The 20,635-nt window shown below is 40.2% G+C and overlaps 1 protein-coding gene across 1 annotated transcript in view; it reads right to left on the reverse strand.

The window, feature by feature from the left end:
* Positions 1–15,928, reverse strand: part of SYNJ1 (synaptojanin 1) — a gene marked incomplete at both ends in the record, with an annotated part of 62,073 nt that extends 46,145 nt beyond the window's left edge. Inside the window, 5 exons of the mRNA XM_082013982.1 lie at positions 177–260; positions 1,520–1,745; positions 4,195–4,462; positions 4,864–4,950; positions 15,805–15,928. Of these exons, the coding sequence (XP_081870108.1) occupies positions 177–260; positions 1,520–1,745; positions 4,195–4,462; positions 4,864–4,950; positions 15,805–15,928 (789 nt within the window). The remainder of the gene's footprint in view (positions 1–176; positions 261–1,519; positions 1,746–4,194; positions 4,463–4,863; positions 4,951–15,804) is intronic.
* Positions 15,929–20,635: the final 4,707 nt, after the last annotated feature.

Consider the following 20,635-nt stretch of genomic DNA (forward strand, 5'->3'; position numbering starts at 1 on the left):
GCATTCAGAGACATAAGAGTACCAGGCTTAGTGAATTAAATAAACAATAGCACCAACTTGCTCCCAAAGATTATCCTCATAACTCAACTGTGCAGAAAAGCCTAAACACTACTGTAAGATGTTTAAAAAGACATGAATAAGAATTATCTGCATAATTAAATTTATCTCCTGCTTACCTGCAGGCCCGGCTGTTCCCAAAATAATGGAACAGATCCTCGAATCTGTATGAATGATGACACAGAGTCATCTAAAAAAATCACCTGTTAAGAAAAACAACATAGTATTAGTAGGTATTACAGAGTATAAGGTTTTAGGTTCTTAGTCTTAGCTAAATATAGAGTAAATAAAATATATTTATACATCACATATTCCACACTACAAGCTAAAATATTAATTGTGTTCCCTAGACTTTTCTCTCTATCGCCTCTGAACAATTCATAAAGGAAATTCTGGCACTCTCATGCTTTTTTGCAGAATCATGATTCACAACGACTAAGAAAATACAGCAAGCTTTTATTATTTGGACCTGACTTCTGTGCTAAGAGTAACTTGTTTTAAAAAACTTGGTAAGACCTTCCTGTAGGAACAGTTAAAGTGTATACAAATGCACAGAAAATAACAATGCAGCCTACTCGGAACACCTGCACAGGTTTTGTGCATCAGAATCCAAAATACAATGGTCTATTAAATATACAGAAAAGGAAACCTGAAGTGAAATGCCACAGTCATCTAGTGACATTAGCCTGCCAGGAAACTTGGACAGAGAAACTGTAACAGCAGCATTCTGACTAAACTCTTGAAATTGGATGTGTACAAGCAGAGCCCTTCCTGGATAAAATCCTACTGAAGTTACCTAGGCTTTGCAAAGAGTCCGTGAATCAACCATCTTTGGTATCTTTAGTAGGTATCTTTACCTACTCACATGAATACAGCTGCAGGAACGACATCTTGGTAACTAGGTTATCATAAGAAGTGAGCAAAGAAAGGCCAGCAAGAATGATTTAATAGCTTCTTGTATTTCTGCATAACAAGGGCAAAGATATGCAATAAAACGCAGTGGAATTACAGTGGCTTTAAAAACTATCTTTCAGAGGAGCTGTGTTAAGTAACCATAGGAATGCTCTTACCTTTCCTGAACCACAAGGTACCATGTATTTACCAAAAATCTCTTTTGCTTGTTTCTAAAATCTCTTACTTTACTATTAGGTGAGGCCAAACAAAGTACACACTCACCTACAGCTCAGGAGGCTAAAAGGAAGTACAGCCACCTGCAACAGTTCAGCTGATGGATAACAGCTTCTTAAGCTATTGAAACACATACCCTTACCCTAAGCTACACTAAAAAACAAGATCATCAAATTATGTAACCTACTTACATTCCTTATTTAGCAGCAAAGAAACTATTCCAGTATCTGTTGCTTACAGACTTGACTTGTGATCTGTTGATTTAGGGCAAAAAACTATCCACACACATGCTTGAGTTCATCAGCCAAGCAACGTGTGCTGTAGTGTAACATACCTGCTCTGTTTCAACAAAGTTAGCAACATGACCATCATCGTTTGTTCCCCGGACATTAAATCTGGTGCCAGCCCGTTCACAGCTTAGTCGTGAAATGAGACAAGCCTTTGCCTGCTTGTGAGCCGCATAAATTGTCCTTATCTCCACTCCTCCACACATGAGACGTAACAACCAGTCATCACAGTTCACACCATAGTGCTTCAAATGTAAATGCAGTGACTGGTTCCTATCAGGGGGAAAAAAAAATAAATTCACTGGAAGGAAATAAAATACAGCTCAAATTGTTAATCCAGCTACTAACTTCTTATATTTTACACCCACTTCTACAAATAAGAAAAGGAAAATAGGCATGTTATAGGATTATAATATAATTCCTATTTAAACGTACCTGAAATAGTAAAGTTTACAAGAGAACAGCTTAAATGTTTGCACAATAAAAATATGGGGTGAAGCCACGAATTTTAATGATCTTAAAAAATAATCCTTATAGCCTCTGCTCTTCACCTAGCAAAAAACAACACTCCAAGCTTATTTATATTTCTCCACTCAGCCTTGCTTTGAGAAGCCAAAGATTACAGACTCTGGGAAAAGCAAGTCAGAATTCGAATTATAGGGTTACTTTTTTGTGATTGGTAAAGCACCATTCAATTTCACAATACCACAAAATTAAGCTAGAAGAAATTTGCCAATATACATTGATTATTTCTATTGTACATCACCATAATGCATCACTTGCCCAGACAAGCTTCCAGGTATACATTCATAGCCAACTGATCTTCAAATTTCTGTAAATATCAATTTCAAGGTTAAGTGTTGGTACCTATATACTGCATATACTGCCCTCTAATACCAATTACTGCTCAAATGAAAGATCCACATTTTGGATATACCTGTGCACTAAATAGTACCAATCAACACTGTAGTAAGTAAATAAGGCTAAAGTTTGCGGTTTGTGAGGTTTTTTTGGTTTATCTCACTCTAGTGGGGCTTGGCTTTTGATCTTCTTTGGAAATATTCGCTTGTATAAAAAGTAAGTAAAGTTTTCTGCACAACAAAGAAAAGTAAACTCTAGTAAGGTGGCTGGTTTTGTTACCACCCTGAAAATTCTACCATAATTGCAAATAACAAATTTGGCGTAAAGGTTGAAGCCATTCACTTTAATTTTAGCCTTTTCATTCTAAACATCCAATTTAAAAAAAAATAAAATAAATAAATAAAAATCTGCAACTTCTCAAACACCTCAGTTAACCGTTAATGAAGGTTCAAATCCTGTGAATCAAGTATGCATTCACTTTACAGAAAGGTATACAGATGCATTACAATAGGAGACTTGAGAAAGCAAACAATATTCTTTCCCCAGGCAACCCAAGACTGGAACTTCTGAACAGAAAAAGCCCAAGAAACCTTACTCAAGTGCATAAGCAGAATACTTTCTGTTATTTACTTTTAGTGTTTACATTTCTAGATCTTGGAATTTGGGACGTTCCACCTATCTCCTGCGAGGACCGATTCTTACTGAAAAAAACAAGCCAGGTAACTTAAGTCTTACGACAGGGGTCAAAATCAGCAAAACTTATTTGGACAGAGTCTACGGGCATCATCATTTCTCAAGCCTTGAAATACTGACTTACCAACAGAGAGCCCAGCCTTTTCCCAGATGCAGAGAGGGGCAAACAGCTAGGTTCCTCTAACTCCTATAAACCTACATCAAGGTAGGTGCGTTTCTGAAGACTAAAGATTATTTTCTGTCTTGATGCACAGATTTTGTCTTATTAGCGATCTGATCATATTCCTCTATCTGACCAAAATAGCAGCAAAGGGTAGAGTAGCACTGGCACACGTGCCAGAGCTGGTTTGGTGTCTTGTATATCGGACAGAAGAGCAGGGAAGAGGTAGCTTTTCACCTGTTCTGTCAGCATACTGCCAAGTCTTCAGGATTCTTCCAAGGTTCACGGACACATACACCATTTTTAGCAAAGGCTGAAAATATGGGAGCAGAATTTCTTACATGACAGTATGCATCACTGGCATTACTTAAGCAGCTTATTGGCAGAAACAGCAATATTCCTGTTACCAAGAATTCCCCATGTGAAAACCTATACTTTATTCAAAAATATTCTGTAAAAAGATAGTGAATTCAGCAGCAAAGCAATGTGCACTGTAGCACAGCCTACCTGCTCTGTTTCAACAAAATCAGCAACATGACAATTGTCTGTGTAATAAAACTTTTCAAGCCCTTTCATATGTTGGAAACCCACTTGGAAACTATATATAAACACCACACCATTTTAGCATCCAGAAAGTTCAAAAGATTAACATTTTTGTTAAAGCTCCATTACCATACTAATTTTTAAAAACTGACACACTTGATGAAGAATTAAGAGACATCAAAGCTGAAACACAACATCACAACAACTGCTCAGATCAGAGTATAAGCAGTGCAAATCTGTGTCTTCCAATTAAGAAACTCCAAGTGGCCACGGAAATGCTGTATCATTAATAATATACTTATGTCCTTAGAGTTAAAATAATGCCATTCTATTTCATCAACATCTGTGGGACAAAGCTGTATGTTTAAGAGCTGATAAAGACAAGGATAAAAACTTGCCACAGATTAGTTTGTACAGGCAGGCATTATTCTATATAATGTCTGATAAACAGCATTATGAACTCACCAGAAAAATCTGTTGTCAGTGGTGTGCTCCTGCATGCTGCGGTGAGCATTGAGACTAAGATCTAAACTGACACCAGTTGCAGACCATGCAAAATAAAAGTTTCCTGAGTTCAAAACTTTGCGCACTTCTGAAATACGATCCTCATCTGTTGAATCAATTCGTAAGGATACAAATTCAGTGGAAGTAACTCGAAAAACTTCAGAGTCTTGAATCTTTCCCACAGACATGCATCCTGTTACTAGAACCAGATAATGTAATAATGTGTCTCCTGTAAAACAAGAAAAGGCACAGGTAACAGAATGAAATCTTAGTGGAGTGTGATACTGATGTATTTATATGTTTAAATGCACACTGACCCCAGTTTGCCTGAAAAAAGTACAAAAGAACTAACATCAAGAACTCATTCTCAAGTTCTACAGAAGAAAAAGAATTGCAAACAGGAAAAACTATGTTCTGTTATGCAAATAATAGGGATTGTGAAAACGGAAGTTATTTTTGTCCACTCCCTCATTTCTGGGAGTGCTCCAAACTGGCAAGCTACACTACAAAAACTAAAAAGAAAACAAGAGCACAGTTCCTGTTGTGAAGATCCTGTGCTGTGCAGTTTTAAAACAGCAGTGCAATTTTCTTTCCCAAATTAAAAATTAAGGTTTTACATATTTTACTCACCAAGGTTTAATCGTAATACACCCAAGAGCCCATATGCATCCATTACTTTGGAGTAGGTATTCTTGATTGTGTCTTTTTCTGCAGAAGCTATGGAGAGAAAACGTAAGATTTTATGATGTAAAAGATCATACACTACAGCGGGGAGAATGAGTCCACTCTAACTGAAAATCCAAGAGATTAACAAAAGTAGTGCTTATGTGAAACATTTGGAGAGAAATCAAAATGTATGAGCATATGGTATTTTATAACGGAAAATGAGTATTTGATTTTATGACAAAGTATGATCATGTTATGTTTTTAGACAACAAAAAAAGGACTAGCAAAAACTCCAAGTAATATTAAAGGAGAACGCTGGCATTTTTAACATCATCATCATCTCCTAATATTGCAGGCAAATGTGTTCCATAAGAATGCTCTCTTGTAATTAGTTAAAATTAAAGTAGTGCTAAATGCTGCTTTTTTTAAATGAAAAAAAAAAAATCTTTTTTATCCAAGAATATAACTGTGATGTGGCAGTGTTATTTCCAGATAAGGAAACAAGATTATCACAAGTGCATTTCAAATAGTTTTAGATATGTTCCAAGCAAATCCAAACTCTTGCAGGCCCACAAGATAATGGTATTTAAAAGCCATGTCTTAGATTAGGAAAACAAAATTTTCATAGTTTTTTTTTTTTAATACTTCAGAAGAAATTAAAGTATATCTACCATTATTCACCTGGGAGTTAATGTTAACGTACACTTTAGAACTTTAACCAGCACTTGAAAAACCAGGCCCACAAGCTTGACTGCAGAGCCAGGTGACAGCAATGCTGCAGAGCAGAAACCAGATTCCACCTGTCCAGAGCTTTTGCTCATGACAGATTGCACCTGAAGCACAAAGATTGACAATTCCAGATGTGCCCCTGAATCCACAGGGATCAAGATGTTTGGGTCACCAAGGATCAGCAACTTCTCCCTCCTCAGAAATTATCTGCTAATTGATTTTCACTTTGACGCTAAAAAAAGATCAGAACTTGACACAAAGGAAAGCATAAATAGAAACGCCTATTGCCCTGGCATTCTGCTGTGCTCTCTCTCACATTAGATGTATTTTCTTTTGACTTGCTGTTGTGAGACTTTCTAATGAGCATTTTTCTTAAAAGTGCTTGCCAGCACTGAAGGGCATTTCAGAACAATGGCTTTTCTGTCTTCTATGGATTTATTCTCTTTTTCCATTGCGTAGAACGCCGGTTATATTTGCTAATACTTAATAAGTAAATGCCTAAAGTAAATTAAGTAGCATAGGCTTTGCAAATTCAGATCAACAAAAAAGGCCACCACTAATAAAGTGGCAGCATGTTGCAAAAACAAACAAACAAACAAACCAGAAAGAAAAACTTACTGTGGCTAGTCTATTATTATTTTCTTAACAAGCACCAACCAAAAGCATTTCATGCCATGTTTTTGAGTTGCATTAGATCTAATACAGTGTGAATTCTGAGCAAAGCTCTTCCACAGTGAGCGTGTATTTTCATCTCACACTGCCTGCACTTTCCCCCCCCTCTTTTTTTTCAAGGCCAAAATTCACATGGGAAAATGGTAAACATTGCACACCTCAGAAGGTTGACTTCATCCATCCTGCCGTGGCTCATCCTCACCTACCCCCAGGTTTCAGCGACTGCCTCTGCAGAACCAAAGTCTAGGCACAAGGTACATTTAACATTTACATTAAGGTCCTACAGCAGGCAGCCAGGACGCAGAAGAGCTTACCTGCAACACGCTCCTACCACCCTCCCATAAGGCACATCATGCCTAGTACAAGCTACAACTTTATAACTTAAATTCATAAGGCAGATCCCCCTTCATTGAGGGCACCCATTTGAACCTCTAGCCATCAGCATTTACAAAATCTGAAAGAATTATGAGATTTGGTGATGACTGATATTAGCCAATACAGAGGGATAAAAAATGATTATCACATAAACCTTCTTTTCCTTAAGAAACCAAGCTAAGAAGAAAGCAGTCACAAAAGTAGCCCTGATAGCAGAAAAGGCAGCAGCTCCACAGCACCGCACTGCTACCTCTTCCCTTACCACAGCAGGACCAACCCACGCTACGCAGGGATGTTTTGGATGGCTGACTGCAGTAACGCTCAGGCTGTTTTCAAGGTAATGCACAATAAGGAACTTTCCACAACATTAAGGAAAGGCACTTCAGTTTTCCAAAAATGAAGGTGAAATCAGGAAAAAGACACGGCTATACCACACTCCTTTCCATTTTCTTCCATTTGACCTGTTGGGACACTGTGGGCCAGGGCACTGTGAGCCATGGCGGGGCCTCACCAGGGAGTCAGGGCAGGCTGGGGCCAGCCCCAGCCCAGGACATCAGGCACCTGCGTGGGGATGGGCAGAGGCCAGGCCAGGATGCCAGTCTGCGGACAAGGGTCAGGCCTGGTGAGAGTAACCAGGGCCAGATACAGTCCCAGGATGGCCAGGCTGGCCATGGGGATGGGGACAGGCCAAGGCTAGGCTGGGACATCAGCCCGGCTCAGCAGGGCCTATGTCCAGGCAGGGCAGAGCTGTGGAGAGCTGGAGACCAGCACTTTGCTGCAGCACTGCTGCAGCAGGGACTGACAGCCCTGAGGGGACTGAAATGGGGTCCTGGGCTGTGGGCAGGGTGGGGAAAGCCCCAGGGGGGCTGGCCAGGGACAGTCAGGGCTGGTGATGTCCTCAGGGCCAGTGATGTCCTCAGGGCCCTGGCATGAACAAGCAGCAACGCTATGAAAACGTGCAAATGGTTGTACGGCTGGTTTAGACCAAAAGTCCATTTAGCCAAACATTTACAAGAATTTCCTGAACCAGCACCTCCACCGGCGCTAGCCACAAAGGACACCTTTCATTTATGGGTGCTGAAAGAAAAAAACCAAACACCCAGGCCAGAGTGTAATCTATTACTCACTGCCACTGCGTATGGCATTTCCCATTTCTGAAGATACCAAAATTAAATCAGCAGGTTTTCATATCACTCCATACCAAACAACATAAGTGCTCTGGAACCATCCAGAATCTCCCCATAAGTATCCTACTTAACTCTTCCTTCTTCACCAAAGCAGTAGGCTTCATGAAGATTTATGCTCTCTCACTTCCTTCAGCATACAAAGTCATCAAGATATGCAAAAGCCACTGAAGTTACAAAAATACAAAGCCAAGAGCTCATCACTGTAACATCTTCTATTCAGCGTATGCAAAGACAACTTCCATTTTCCTCTATGAACAGCTGATATTACCAACTGGGTGAACTGCAGCTTAGAAGTTAAACTGCAGGAAGACTAAGGTAATACTGACAGAAGGAGAGAGCATTTCCAAGAGCATTTCCTCATTTCCTCTGTAACATTCTTAATGAATGAGAACATTTCTTCCCAGAATGGTAGGTTGGCCTGCAGCCACGAGAGCCCTTTTGACTTTGATTTATGAGCTCCACATCTTGAAAAAAAAAAAATGCAGCTAATATAAATAAGTACTCAGAAAAACATAAAGTCCTACAAACTAATGAACCTACTTCTACTTGAGAAATTGACTTTTCTATTTATTCATCTTTAAATAGCTGGAAGTAAACAGACACAATTAAGGGTGTCTGAAAAAAATATAAAACGTTGTCACCCACTAAGAAGAACGAATTGAGACATGCAACTTCTAAAGACAAAAATTACCAGCTGGAATGACAACTTCCATACATAACACTGGACTTAACAGATTTTAAATTGTACTGTAGAGGAGCACTAAACAGTAGACAATGCAAGCATACATATGTCTGTGTATAAAGATGGACACAACACGTTACTTTGTGTCAGTTCAGATGTTAAGCAGAAAGATAATTAAAAGCAGCTTCTGCTTAACCCACTGAATTAGTTAGATTCACGTTGATTAATTTCTAAAACAGAAATAATGACTTGCTATTTAGCAGTACAAAAAAAACCCCAAACATCACAACACTTCTAATGTGGTTTTCAGGTCAAGTTGTAATGCATTCTTGTAGAAAGCCAGCAAGCCTCATTTGCGGTGTCAAGTGAAAAAGAATAAAATAATTTCAAGTCAATCTTTATTAAAAATTAATAGGTCATATTATTTTTAAATGCTAACATCTCATTTGCTCCAAGTTTAATCACAAGTGTGCATCTGTAATAATCACACCTTATCAATCATTGACTCATTTAAGAAAGGTGACTGATTAGATTATTTTAAAGGGATTATGTCAGCCCTCTTAACCATTATGCAGATGGAACCCCATTAAAAATCCTGTCTTCAGGACAACTTTGTTCAACAGGTATTCTGCTCAATTCCAGGTTAGAAATTAGTTTTGCAACGTTAACAATTATAAAGCTAAGATCACGTTAAAAGTTATCATTTCGGTTTTCTACAGTTGTATGCTCCTCTTGGTGGGTTCACAAGGGGCCATAATGACACATTATAAGCTAAAACATGGGACACTGAGCTGGGAACAAAGACACACTCCTGAAATTATGTGCAATTCCTTCAGAAACAAGATATTCTCATTTAAGTTAGACAAGTAAAAGCTCATGCTACTGTCACTTTAAAAAGATTAAAAACTGAAAAAATTATGAACTATGCTTACAGAGTTTGGTTTTGAGCTTTTAAGATTGAGGTTTTCAAGCTTCTTGTCAAATTAGGACAGTTAAACTTCCAGTATTTAAATTAAAGCTAACACTGTAATATTACCACATAGGTGACATTAAAATCAGAGTGGAGTCACCACTCTGATTTTATTCATTATTTATTTCATTTATAAATCAACCACCTGAAGAACTATTTTATTACTTTTGATACTTTGCTGACATGAAAAGATGCACAGAAAACTGGGTGACAGCTGATATTTAAATCTGCCATAATTCATATGATATTTGCTTTGAATTAATAGGACGATTTTTTTCCCCACTCTGTTTGCTAGCTCAAATTATGAAGCACCATCATCCACTTCACAAAGACATTTATATGTTCCCATAATCACACCTATCTTAAGACTATGGGGAGGAAACTTCAAATAACAAACGACCTCTACCCAGCAATTGAAAAAACCCCAGACATCTCTAGACATTAGCAATTATATTTAAATACTAAATAACAGAAAAAAACCCACTGTTTGGAACAACAACAACAAAATAATTGTAACAGATGAGCAAATAAAAGGCTTGGTTGCTTTAACATTGTTTTGCAATACTATACAAATCTACTTCACAAAATATATCGTTTCAAGTAACACCACTGACAAAGGGAAAAAAAAAACAAACTGAGAAATAAAAGTGTGAAAACAAAGCTGACCTATGTAACAGCCTACAAGCACTTCCTTTCCATCAGATTTGGGCTTTCTGACCCAGTTACATGTTCTCCATTGAAAACAAAATTTTACAGCACCAATAACCTACAAAGATTTTCTCCTAATACTGAATGCTTTGATTAAAATATTTTACATGAACACCAACTGGTTTTGCCTCTACAAGCCAATTCATAAAATTACAAAATTTTCAATTTAAATACATGCTACCATGCAAAAATGCTGCAAAATTATCTGAAATGTAGAAATGCTAATTAGTTTTTCTAAATTATGTCTGAGTAACTCCAGAAGTATGCAAACTAGGCTTCTTAATAGACATTTAATTAGCAAGAGCTATCATTAACTGGATGTCCAGTAGAGCAAAACCAAGACTTTTACTAACACGTGTGCTACCACAGAAATGAATACTTACTGAATTGAAAAGGGAACATTCATAAAGAGAATTACTTGTTGCCAGTGAAATCCCTTGTTAAAATCATGCAAAGAGCTGTGGTACACATACAGAAGAGTCTTTACTATTGCTGTAAACTTGTCTACCTTAAGAAGCAAAAAGCCTTTAGATTCTGTTGTAAGTAACTTTTTTAATATTTCCAGAACTGTGGACCAAATTCTTGCAGATCCTATTCAAAGAGGTCATAGCCCTCCCTGGCAAGAGTTACTGCCTCCACCAACCTCCTGGGAAGATTCTTACTGTACTTCTTGTACTTTTCAGAGTGTGCTAGGCTAGCATACATGGTCTTTGTTAAACCATGTGATTTTGTTGGAAATGCCTGGAAAGCAATGAGCGGAGCATCTTCCCAGTAGATTTGAAAGGACAGTGAATTCTGGCAGAATCCTAGGAAAAGCACCTGATGACAGGAAGACAGGTTACAGCCTCCTCTGCCAGCACAGCTGCCCATGGCATCCACCGTAGCTGTTGCTTCCCTGCAGCTTCTTAAACGTTTTAAGATACTGTTTAATGGGAAGACATGGTCTAGAAGATGACACTTAGTCAAAACAGTAATAAAGACAGGAAGGTGAAATTGCTGTTTGCCTTTGCGTCCTAGTCCCTTCACACTGGTCCCTTCAAATTGCTTTCAGATGAATATAATATTACATCAAAACACATTCAGAAATTGTTTCTACCGCAGCCTATATTTGACCTTTCCTCTCTAGCAAAGACGCTCTTTCCAAAGGATAAATTACTGCTTGAAGAATTTTAATTCTTATTATTATTGTACCTTTATATATAAGACAGGAAAATATTTATATTCTTATTTTCATAGAATCATAGAATTGTTAAGGCTGGAAAGGGCCTCTAAGATCATCAAGTCCAACTGTGAACCCAACACCACCATGCCCACCAAACCATGCCCTGAAGTGCCACATCTACAATTTTTAAATATTCTTCTTCCCTAGTTAAGGGGATGTGGTTCCACTCAAAACTCTGTATAATCACTGTTAGTGGGGTGGGGAGAATCACACAGCGGCAGTTTATTACTGGTGGCAGCAAACACCAAAGGAAAAAAAAACCTCTGGTTGTAAGCATACAGAATGTCCTTAATAATTATGTACGTATAGCAGGTGCTCATCAAACATATCTGTCAGTATGTTTCTCTTCTGGGTGTCTAAGTTTTCTCAAGCACCATATCAATTTAAAATCTCTTGCAACATTAATATATCCCATCTGCTACTGTGGATAGATAATAGCATATCTGCTTTCCCCACCACCCTCCCCGCCCCCGCCAAGAATGCAGTGTGGAAGAATTTTCTTTTTAAAAAGAAGTGCAAAGTGAATGGGTGATAAAGTAGCATTCTCTCACATGACTATGAATACCAGGATGCCTGCTGCACACAGGTTATTACAGCTCTTACTTTAGCTAGCTCTACAGAAATCTCAGGGTGGGCACAGTGCCTCTTCCTGTTCACACCTGCTCTTTTCTCAGCTTTACCACAAGATTGAAGTCAAAGGATGGGCACAAAGCTCCTGCTCTCTCCACTCAGGGCTCAATATTTTTCCAGACGACAGAACATTCTTTTTTACTCATTGCAGGCGACAGGAGTAAAGACAGCTTCCCACTCATTTCATTATGACTCACCAGAGAGGAACAGGGAGAGAGAACACCCTCCTGCTCAGTCAATGGAATCTTTACAGGTAAGGTATCTCATTAAAGAGTCCTGTTTTAAAGAATAAATGGTCTATTTTATATGTCAAATAAGAAAAAAACAGATTATGACATTCTCCCACTAAATTCTAAACAAATCAGCAGTGAAGCTGATGACATTTAAAACCAAGTGCTCTTACACTGCCTTGAGAAGCAAGTTGGCAGGATCCCCTCAGACTTCAGTATCTTGGGCTAACCCAATACTCTGAGTGAGTCAATAAAAGAGTTATTAAATATATAAAGGCAAGCGAAGTATTTCTCAGATGTTTTGGTCACAGTAACATTAGCTAATCCATGCTACAAGCAGTACACAGAATGCTTCCAGCAGAAGCGTGGCTTGGGCTGCTTCCACATTAAGACTGAATGATTATGCAACAACTGTCAACTATCCCTTCAACCCTCTTCCTTTCTTCCATCTTGTTTTGTTGACTTGAATAACAGATTCAGGCACCTGCAACACGCACTAAAAATCACACAACATACGAGTTGTGCAGCATTTCATACAGAGGCCTAACTAAAGCCTCTGAATATCTTGCAATGCTTCACTGAATGTAAAGGGGATGAAGATTAATACCATTATCCTTCCCTCAAATGACAGATGTGCTTCCTTTAAGATGAAATTTAAAGGATCAGTAAGCTTTCATTCCTTTCTCTTAGCCCATTTCAAATTCAAGTTTCTATATATGGATACCCCAGAAGATGCAGTTCACTGAGGCACTCAGAACAGAACCACAGGAATCACTTTTAATGGCAAATTGTATTTCACTAGGTTGTACCTATATTATACATTCCACATACAGGTAAGAACTACGATGGGGTATAAGGCTGAACACATTATTTTAACTTCAGTATTTATTAAAATATTTTGAAAAATATCTAACAGTTTGAGATCAGTACTGTCAGTTTTTGGAGAGTTTAAAAAGCGTTAGCACCATCAGCAAAAAAAAAAAGAGATGAGTTTTTAACAGTTTAAAGTGATGCTGTTCTGGATTTAAATTGATATATACTTGATCTGATTGTTTTTCTATCTATTCATACTGATTTTACGAATATCTGGGGAATCTTCCTCAAGGGCCAGTCTTTCATTAACTTTAGCTTTTAGATTTGTACCAACATCCAGAAGTTTATAAGGCTACAGACTAGAATCTTCTGTTTTCTGTGGCATGACTAGATAGAGAAGTAGTACTTTACAAATCTTCCCCAAGCACTAATAACTGTAGTTCTTTATCTATTAAAAAGAATAGGTACCAGAAGCAAACAGCAATCAGAAAAAGGGAAAAAAAGTCCTGAGCTAGGGAACTCTAGTGCTTTTTCTGTTGTCAGTTCAAGGGTATGATTGTGATCTTTCAACTATTAACAACACAACCATGTTTCAGTACTTAAAGAGTTTAGGTGCAAAAAGGGAATTAAAGTAAAATGCCACAGCTAAATATGGATTGGGAAAATATGCCCATTTACCAGATAGAAAAAGAGTAAGCAGTTTACTGGTCAAGGTTACTGAAAACAATATTCAGAGCAACCACTTCTAGCGAAGTATGAATGTTTGCTATGTTGTAGCCTACCAATTAGAATACCAAGGACAAACTTTCCAGATTATTAACATGGTATTACTAAGTACAGAACCCAAGAGGAGAGCAGCTTTCAAACTTCCTTCAGGTTCCAATTCCTCTGTGTGGTAACAATGTGAGGCATAGAAGAGGGCAGGAACTTCGGTATGTTTTTTGCATTTCTAGAGAAGAACATTTATCCAGGTGCCTGCAGTGTATCACAGTACAAGAAGCTACTAAACTTACTTTTTTGAGCATAACTTTCAGGAATAAATTATTTTTAATACATTGCTCCTTAAGTAGCTTAAGCTAATATTCAGTAATTACTAAATACATCCTAAAATAAAGTTTTCTACAAATATTCACAGCATTTTTCCCCATTTTATGGATTTCACTAAACCGCTTCACTAGCTTTATGACTGGACATTTATTCCCAGTCCAATCCACACTAGACAATGCCTTTCAAATACTGCTGGCAAGGACAATGAGATTACTTAAATACATAGTAAGAAGAGACTGTATCAGAAAAAAATACAATTCTCAAAAACAGGAGAAAAATCAGTCATTGCTTTGCACCTGGATCATCATACAATTGCAGCTATGTCAATCATGCTGGCATATCCCATTGCTAAGCCTCTAAACAGTTAATGGCAGCTTGTTCTAATCGCACATTGAAGATGCAGATTAAGCTGTATGTTAGAGAGCACTTGTTCACACAGCCTGTCTAGTACAGATGACTCCATGGGGCAACATCTAAGCACCTTACACAGGGACTGTCAGGTGCCTCAGAAAGAGACCATGCCACTGCCAAGGAGCACACTCACGTATCAGAGAGCCAACTGCAAATACTGAAGAAAGGAAATGTATCTCAAGTTGACTCTTCTTTGGAAATCACATTTCTAACTCTGAGTCTTGTTAGAGAACACACTCCCCACTTGGCCTACTCCACAGTCTCAAAGACAGAGCATCCTCCTGAAAGGTAGGTTTTTTAGTCTACTCGGACTTCAGGCAGTGAATCAAATCTCCCATTTTCTGATCAGGTGCTCAGAACAGCTAGGCTAGAAAACCACAAATAGGCATCAGAATGAATTAATCAAAAAGTTATTGACCAAAAAAACATACTTCCACAGCATGAAAGCTTTCTATAAGAGAGTCAAAAACAAGCTTAGAAACCCTGTGCAACCAGGTGCTCAGACTTTCTGAGGAATACAAACCAAACTACATTTTAAAACTTTATCTATTGCTTTCATGGATCTCTTCTGCACTTCTCATTTTAGTGTCCTCCTTCAACTATGACTTAAAAATGGGGGGAGGGGGGCAAAAGAATTTAAGGGAAACATTTAATGCATTTATCACTGAAAACATGTAAAAATAACTTTGCAATGCAAGACACCTTGCTCCAGATATCACTCATTTTATTACAAGACAAATCAATACAGAGTCTCAAGATAGGTTAAAAATACAGGGACAAAATGAAGCTAAAAATCAAAAAGCCATCAAAAATCAGGATACAAAATAAGATAAAAAACAAATTAAGATGACATACCATTCAACAATATAGAAATTTTTATTATGAAATACAACACAGAGAATTAGATTTTCAATGAGTTATCATATATTTAAAAGAAGAAGGTTGTTCAGAACCAAAGAAAGAAGCAGATGTTGTTGGAAGCTATTAGAAGAAAATTTAGTATACATGAAAATATACATGAATGATGAAATGTAATTAAATGTGTAAAATTCCCTCTCAAAAGATGAAGATATGAAAATGTCTTTTTTTTCTCATTTAAATCAGAAGCCTCTGCATTAGCAAACAAGAAAACAGAATAGTTGCTTCTTTATATTCCATAAAAAAACAGCTTACACGATGTCACATCTGCCAACTTTTTACATTGTAGTTATCAAAACGTATTGACTTACAGAGGACAGCCACAGCTCCGGATTCAAACATGAGACATTCTTCTCTATTTCTGGTTTCCACTATCACACTGAATGGAAGCGGATCCAGCTTGTGATAGACACGATATCCTTTACTGAAAGCCATTTTGCCTTTATCGGAGGCAGTCCTGTCCAACACAAGATGATGTTAGTGAAACCTTCTTGTGCTTCCAGATACCTTCTGCAAAGCAGGTCTGACTTGCATCCTTTCCTAGGGATTTTACATGTTTAACAAACAAAAAAAGACCTGCTTGCTCTTTCTACCTCATGAGACTTTATTTCATCTCATGTTCCAAAACAAATATAGGGACTATTTAAAGACAACATAACAGCATTTCAAAAACAAAACTACCCACCGAACCATCTTTCAAAATAAAGGATTTATTTAAAAGCTTCTCAGAGACAAAGCAAACTTCTTTCACAATACTTAGTAAGTAGGATTTCTTCTTAGGAAAAAAAAGAAAAGAATGAAAACAAGGTTCTCCAGCCACCACAAATAGGTAAGAGTGGCAACTGTCTTAATCATAAACTAATGCCAAATGCAGAGCACCAGAAGCCTGGGCAGGCTTCCATTTTTAGATCTATTTTACTGATTCTGACCTTGTACAAAAGGACAGTATACTTTAAACACTAAAGCTGTTAAGACGTTTTAAAAGATCATACAAAAACGTTAACCTGTTTTGTTTTTCTTATGTAAATGGAAGCAGGTTTTCGTTTGGATTTAAACCCTCCCCTGCAGTGGCTGACGACTTAAACATAGCAGTATTGTACTAGTGAAACTGCCTGTAAGCCATAGAGATAAAATCTTCCTTCAAAACAATAAAAAAACCCGAACAATAAAAAACTGTAAACAGGCGTCAAGTTTTAGGGGCTTAAGCTCAGGAAGCATACAGCGAGGGAAGATCCCTCTTGAAAGCCAGGAGCAGGGTTTTCTGCTCTCTGCCTTCCCTTCAGCTCAGTGTCCGTAACCTCTAGGGCGGACAGGGACTTTTCGCCGCTGGTCCGGAACGTGCCGGTCCCCACCCTCCAGCGCGGCCCCCGAGGGCGCAACACCGCCCGGGGAGCAACGGCGCCGGTCTGGCCCTTCAGCCGAGGCCTCTTTCCCTTGCCAGGCGGGAGGAGAAGGGCCACCAAACAGCCGCCAGTTTCCCACCGCCCGGCCGAGGGGCAGCCCCGGAGCCGGCGCCGGGCCAGCAGGTCCCCGCCGCGCTAGCACCTGCCGCTCAGGGCAGGCACGCACCGCCGCCCGCCACAGCCCGGTGCCGCCGGTACCCACGATGCTGACAAGAGCCTCCATCTTGTCTGCCGCCAGTGGCGCCCCCGCGGCCCCGAACCCCGCAACGGCGACGGCCGGGCCGGCTCCGCCACACACAGACAGAGCGCCGAGCGCCCCCCTCGGTGCTGCCGCCCCCCTACCCCCTCCCCAGCCCCCCAGACGCAGCGGTACCAGCGCCTCCCTCACCGGCCGCGCCACCTGCCACCAACGGCCGCCCGCTCCGCTCCGTGCCGCGGGAGCCGGCGGGACCTCACTTCCGCTCCGGCCCCGCCGTCCCTTCCGCATTGCGCCTCCCGCCGCCGGAAGTCGGTGGAGGAGGGCGTGAGGGGGCGGTGGCGCAGCGGGGGGGGGGGGGGGGGGGGCGCAAGGAGGGGGAAGAGCTGAGGTCGCGAGCCCGGCCTGAGGCGGGGCGGGAAGGCGGCCGTTAAGCGGTCGCCGGCCGCAGAGGGTGGGCGGTTGGTCGGCGGCAATGGGGCCTGCGGGAGGGGTGGGTGTGCGAGCGAGGAGGTGTTGGCCGGCGGGAGCAGCCACACCGGGCTGGGCGGAGCCTTCGCCAGAGCCGGGTCAGGGGCATCCCTTGCGTGGGCCCTGTCAGGGGCACGTTGAACCGGGGCACTGAGTGTTGGGCAAGCCCTGCGGTCGGGGTGGGTTCAGCCTGAGGAATCCTGGCCCCTTAAGGAAGACTAAGAAGAGAGCCGTTAGACGAGGTTCTGCTTTCACGTTGTCTTACAGCAGTGCTGGATTGCAGGCTTCAAAGTCGAAAAATGCGCTATGGATGCATGGTGAGGCTCTGTTAAAACACAGTCAGCCCCGGTCCTAGTTGTGTGTTTATGACAGGTGCAGCAGGGAGAAAAATCTTAGGGACAAGGTAACGAACAGCAATGCGAACTGAAAAACCTCACTGTGCAAAATGTGCAATGGGCATAGAAGCTGTCAGTGCAGATGCATTCACCGAGTGCTTCGGGTCGGAGCACTGAATCACGGCTAAAGCCTGCCTCTTCCTGGGAGGTTTCAAAAGTTTTAGGGACAGACTGTAAGCATCTCTTTGGAAATTTCTGTTCAGCCTGTGCAGGCTGTAAGTGGAGGAGGAGTACCGCTTCACAGGAGCTGTACTGTGTTGTGTTGGTGATACACTGCAAGCTGCTGAGGAGACTACAGAAGGCAGGTTTGGGAGCTACATGCTAGAATCAAGCGAGAAGTGGGCTTTGCTGCGCTTCAGATAATGCTGGGGCCAGGACGGCAGTTTGGAAGGAGACCTGAAGTAGAAAAAAGAAAATCTGAAAAACTGCAGAGAAACTCTTTTCACTGAGACTATGATTTGAACTAAAGAATATCCATATGGGCAAGCATGAGAAGTATAGCTACCTCCTGAGACAAGAGCTGGAACACCTTGTAGCATTTCTTCCCACTACCTTCTCATCCAAGATCAGTTCCCATTACAAAGGGTAAAAACCAAAAATGGGAAGACATTTTTGTTTCATATGAACTTTGTATCAAAACACGAAAAGTTATGTTTGATATATATTCCCTGAATAGCTCTGGTCTAGTCCAAAGAAATACTAAATTTTATACATAATCTTTTCATACTTAAATGTGGTCTTATCCCACATACCTACCATAGGCAAAGTACCAGCTGAGTGGAGTACGCTGGTGGGAGAAAACATAGAGCAAATGTTCGTGATGCAAAATACAGTGTAACGTATTATTTGTGTATTTTTAACTGGCCAACTTCCTACATGCATTGTGATGATCCCAGTGAAAATGTTCTATAGATAAATAAAAATACAATATTTTAGAAGACTATTTAAAGATAAGTTTCATGGGTTTTGAAATTGCTAGAATGCATAATTGCTAACAGCTTGTTGAAGCTTATGGTATTTCTCACTTGGTGGACGTTCACATGTAATTTAACTGTCTCTAGCATAGCACCAAAAAGAAACTCATGAAACTTTTTTACTATGGAGAATGTAAAAATAAAAGAATGACAATATGGTTGCTGTGGGAGCAAAGCAAGTGTGTCCTGGTTTTATCCATGCATGAGGATCACTAACAGACACAGCAATTTAAAGGTTGTTTTACAAGGAACACCCAAGGCTAAAATGATATATACTTGTGGCATAAAACAATTGATGTACCGAGTTCGTTCACTTTTTTTCAGCAGGTAAAATAGATTCAGATGGCATGTGTAGTTGTTTTCTTATGAACATATATATTCTGCCTCATGGTCATAGAATTTTTTTCAGATAGCTAATCATTACTATGCAGTTGAAAATGGACTGCTCCATTATTTGCTTAGTGACTTTTCAAAATGTCAGAGAAGTGCATCAGTTGAAAATAGAATCATAGAATCCAGAAGGCCATCTGTATCCTGGGCTGCATCCAAAGCAGCGTGGCCAGCAGGTCAAGGGAGGGGATTCTGCCCCTCTACCCCGCTCTGGTGAGACCCCACCTGGAGTCCTGCGTCCAGCTCCGGAGCCCTCAGCACAGGAAAGACATGGACCTGTTGGAGCAGGTCCAGAGGAGGCCACAAAAATGATCAGAGGGATGAAGCACCTCTCCTGTGAGGACAGGCTGAGAGAGTTGGGGTTGTTCAGCCTGGAGAAGAGAAGGCTCCAGAGAGACCTTATTGCAGCCTTCCAGTACTTAAAGGGGGCTTCTAAGAAAGATGGGGACAGACTTTTTAGCAGGGCCTGTAGTGATAGGACAGGGGATCATGGTTTTAAACTGAAAGAGGGTAGGTTTAGATTGGACATAAGGAAGATATTATTTACTATGAGGGTGGGGAGACACTGGAACAGGCTGCCCACAGAAGCTGTGAATGCCCCATCATCGGAAGTGTTCGAGGCCAGGGTGGATGGGGCTCTGAGCAACCTGATCTAGTTGAAGATGTCCCTGCTCATTGCAACGGGGTTGGACTAGATGACCTTTAAAGGTCCCTTCCAACCCAAACCATTCTATGATTCTATGATTTCATGGTGCAAACAAATTCAAGTAATAATTTTAAGCCTACCAAAGGTTTATGTTTGAAGTACCACATGCAGGGCAAAACCACTCAACTCTGATCCATCCTGTTGGTTACATGTGAGTTCCTCAGAAAACCACAACCATCCTCCCTCCTTCCAACAACCACTTCTGAAACCTCCACAGACTTTTCTGTACACGCTACTACTAACTGTTGCAGGAATGGTTTGCTTGTGACTTCACGGTAAAGCCTAACGGTCAGATCACAGGTATTGTTATTTCCTTTTAGGACACTGATCACAGGACATTTAATTTTTCACTGGGCAACTAATAAACCTAAGATGACAGGGGTACTGCTTTTAAGCACCCCCACACATAAAAGGACAGTTCAGCCTGTTAAAACAAACCTCACCAAGTCATTCTACCAAAGCCGTACATTACATTAAAACTGCAGGTGCATATCCCCTCCCCTGGTATATATATATTTAGGGTTCTTTCTAAAAAAATGCCTTTTTTTGTAGAGTAACTTAGGGAGAACTGAAAGCGGAACCACTGATTAGCAAACTTTTGCAGAAA

This window comes from Phaethon aethereus (assembly GCF_964289735.1).
Source record: "Phaethon aethereus genome assembly, chromosome: 1".
In the NCBI taxonomy this organism is placed as follows: domain Eukaryota; kingdom Metazoa; phylum Chordata; class Aves; order Phaethontiformes; family Phaethontidae; genus Phaethon; species Phaethon aethereus.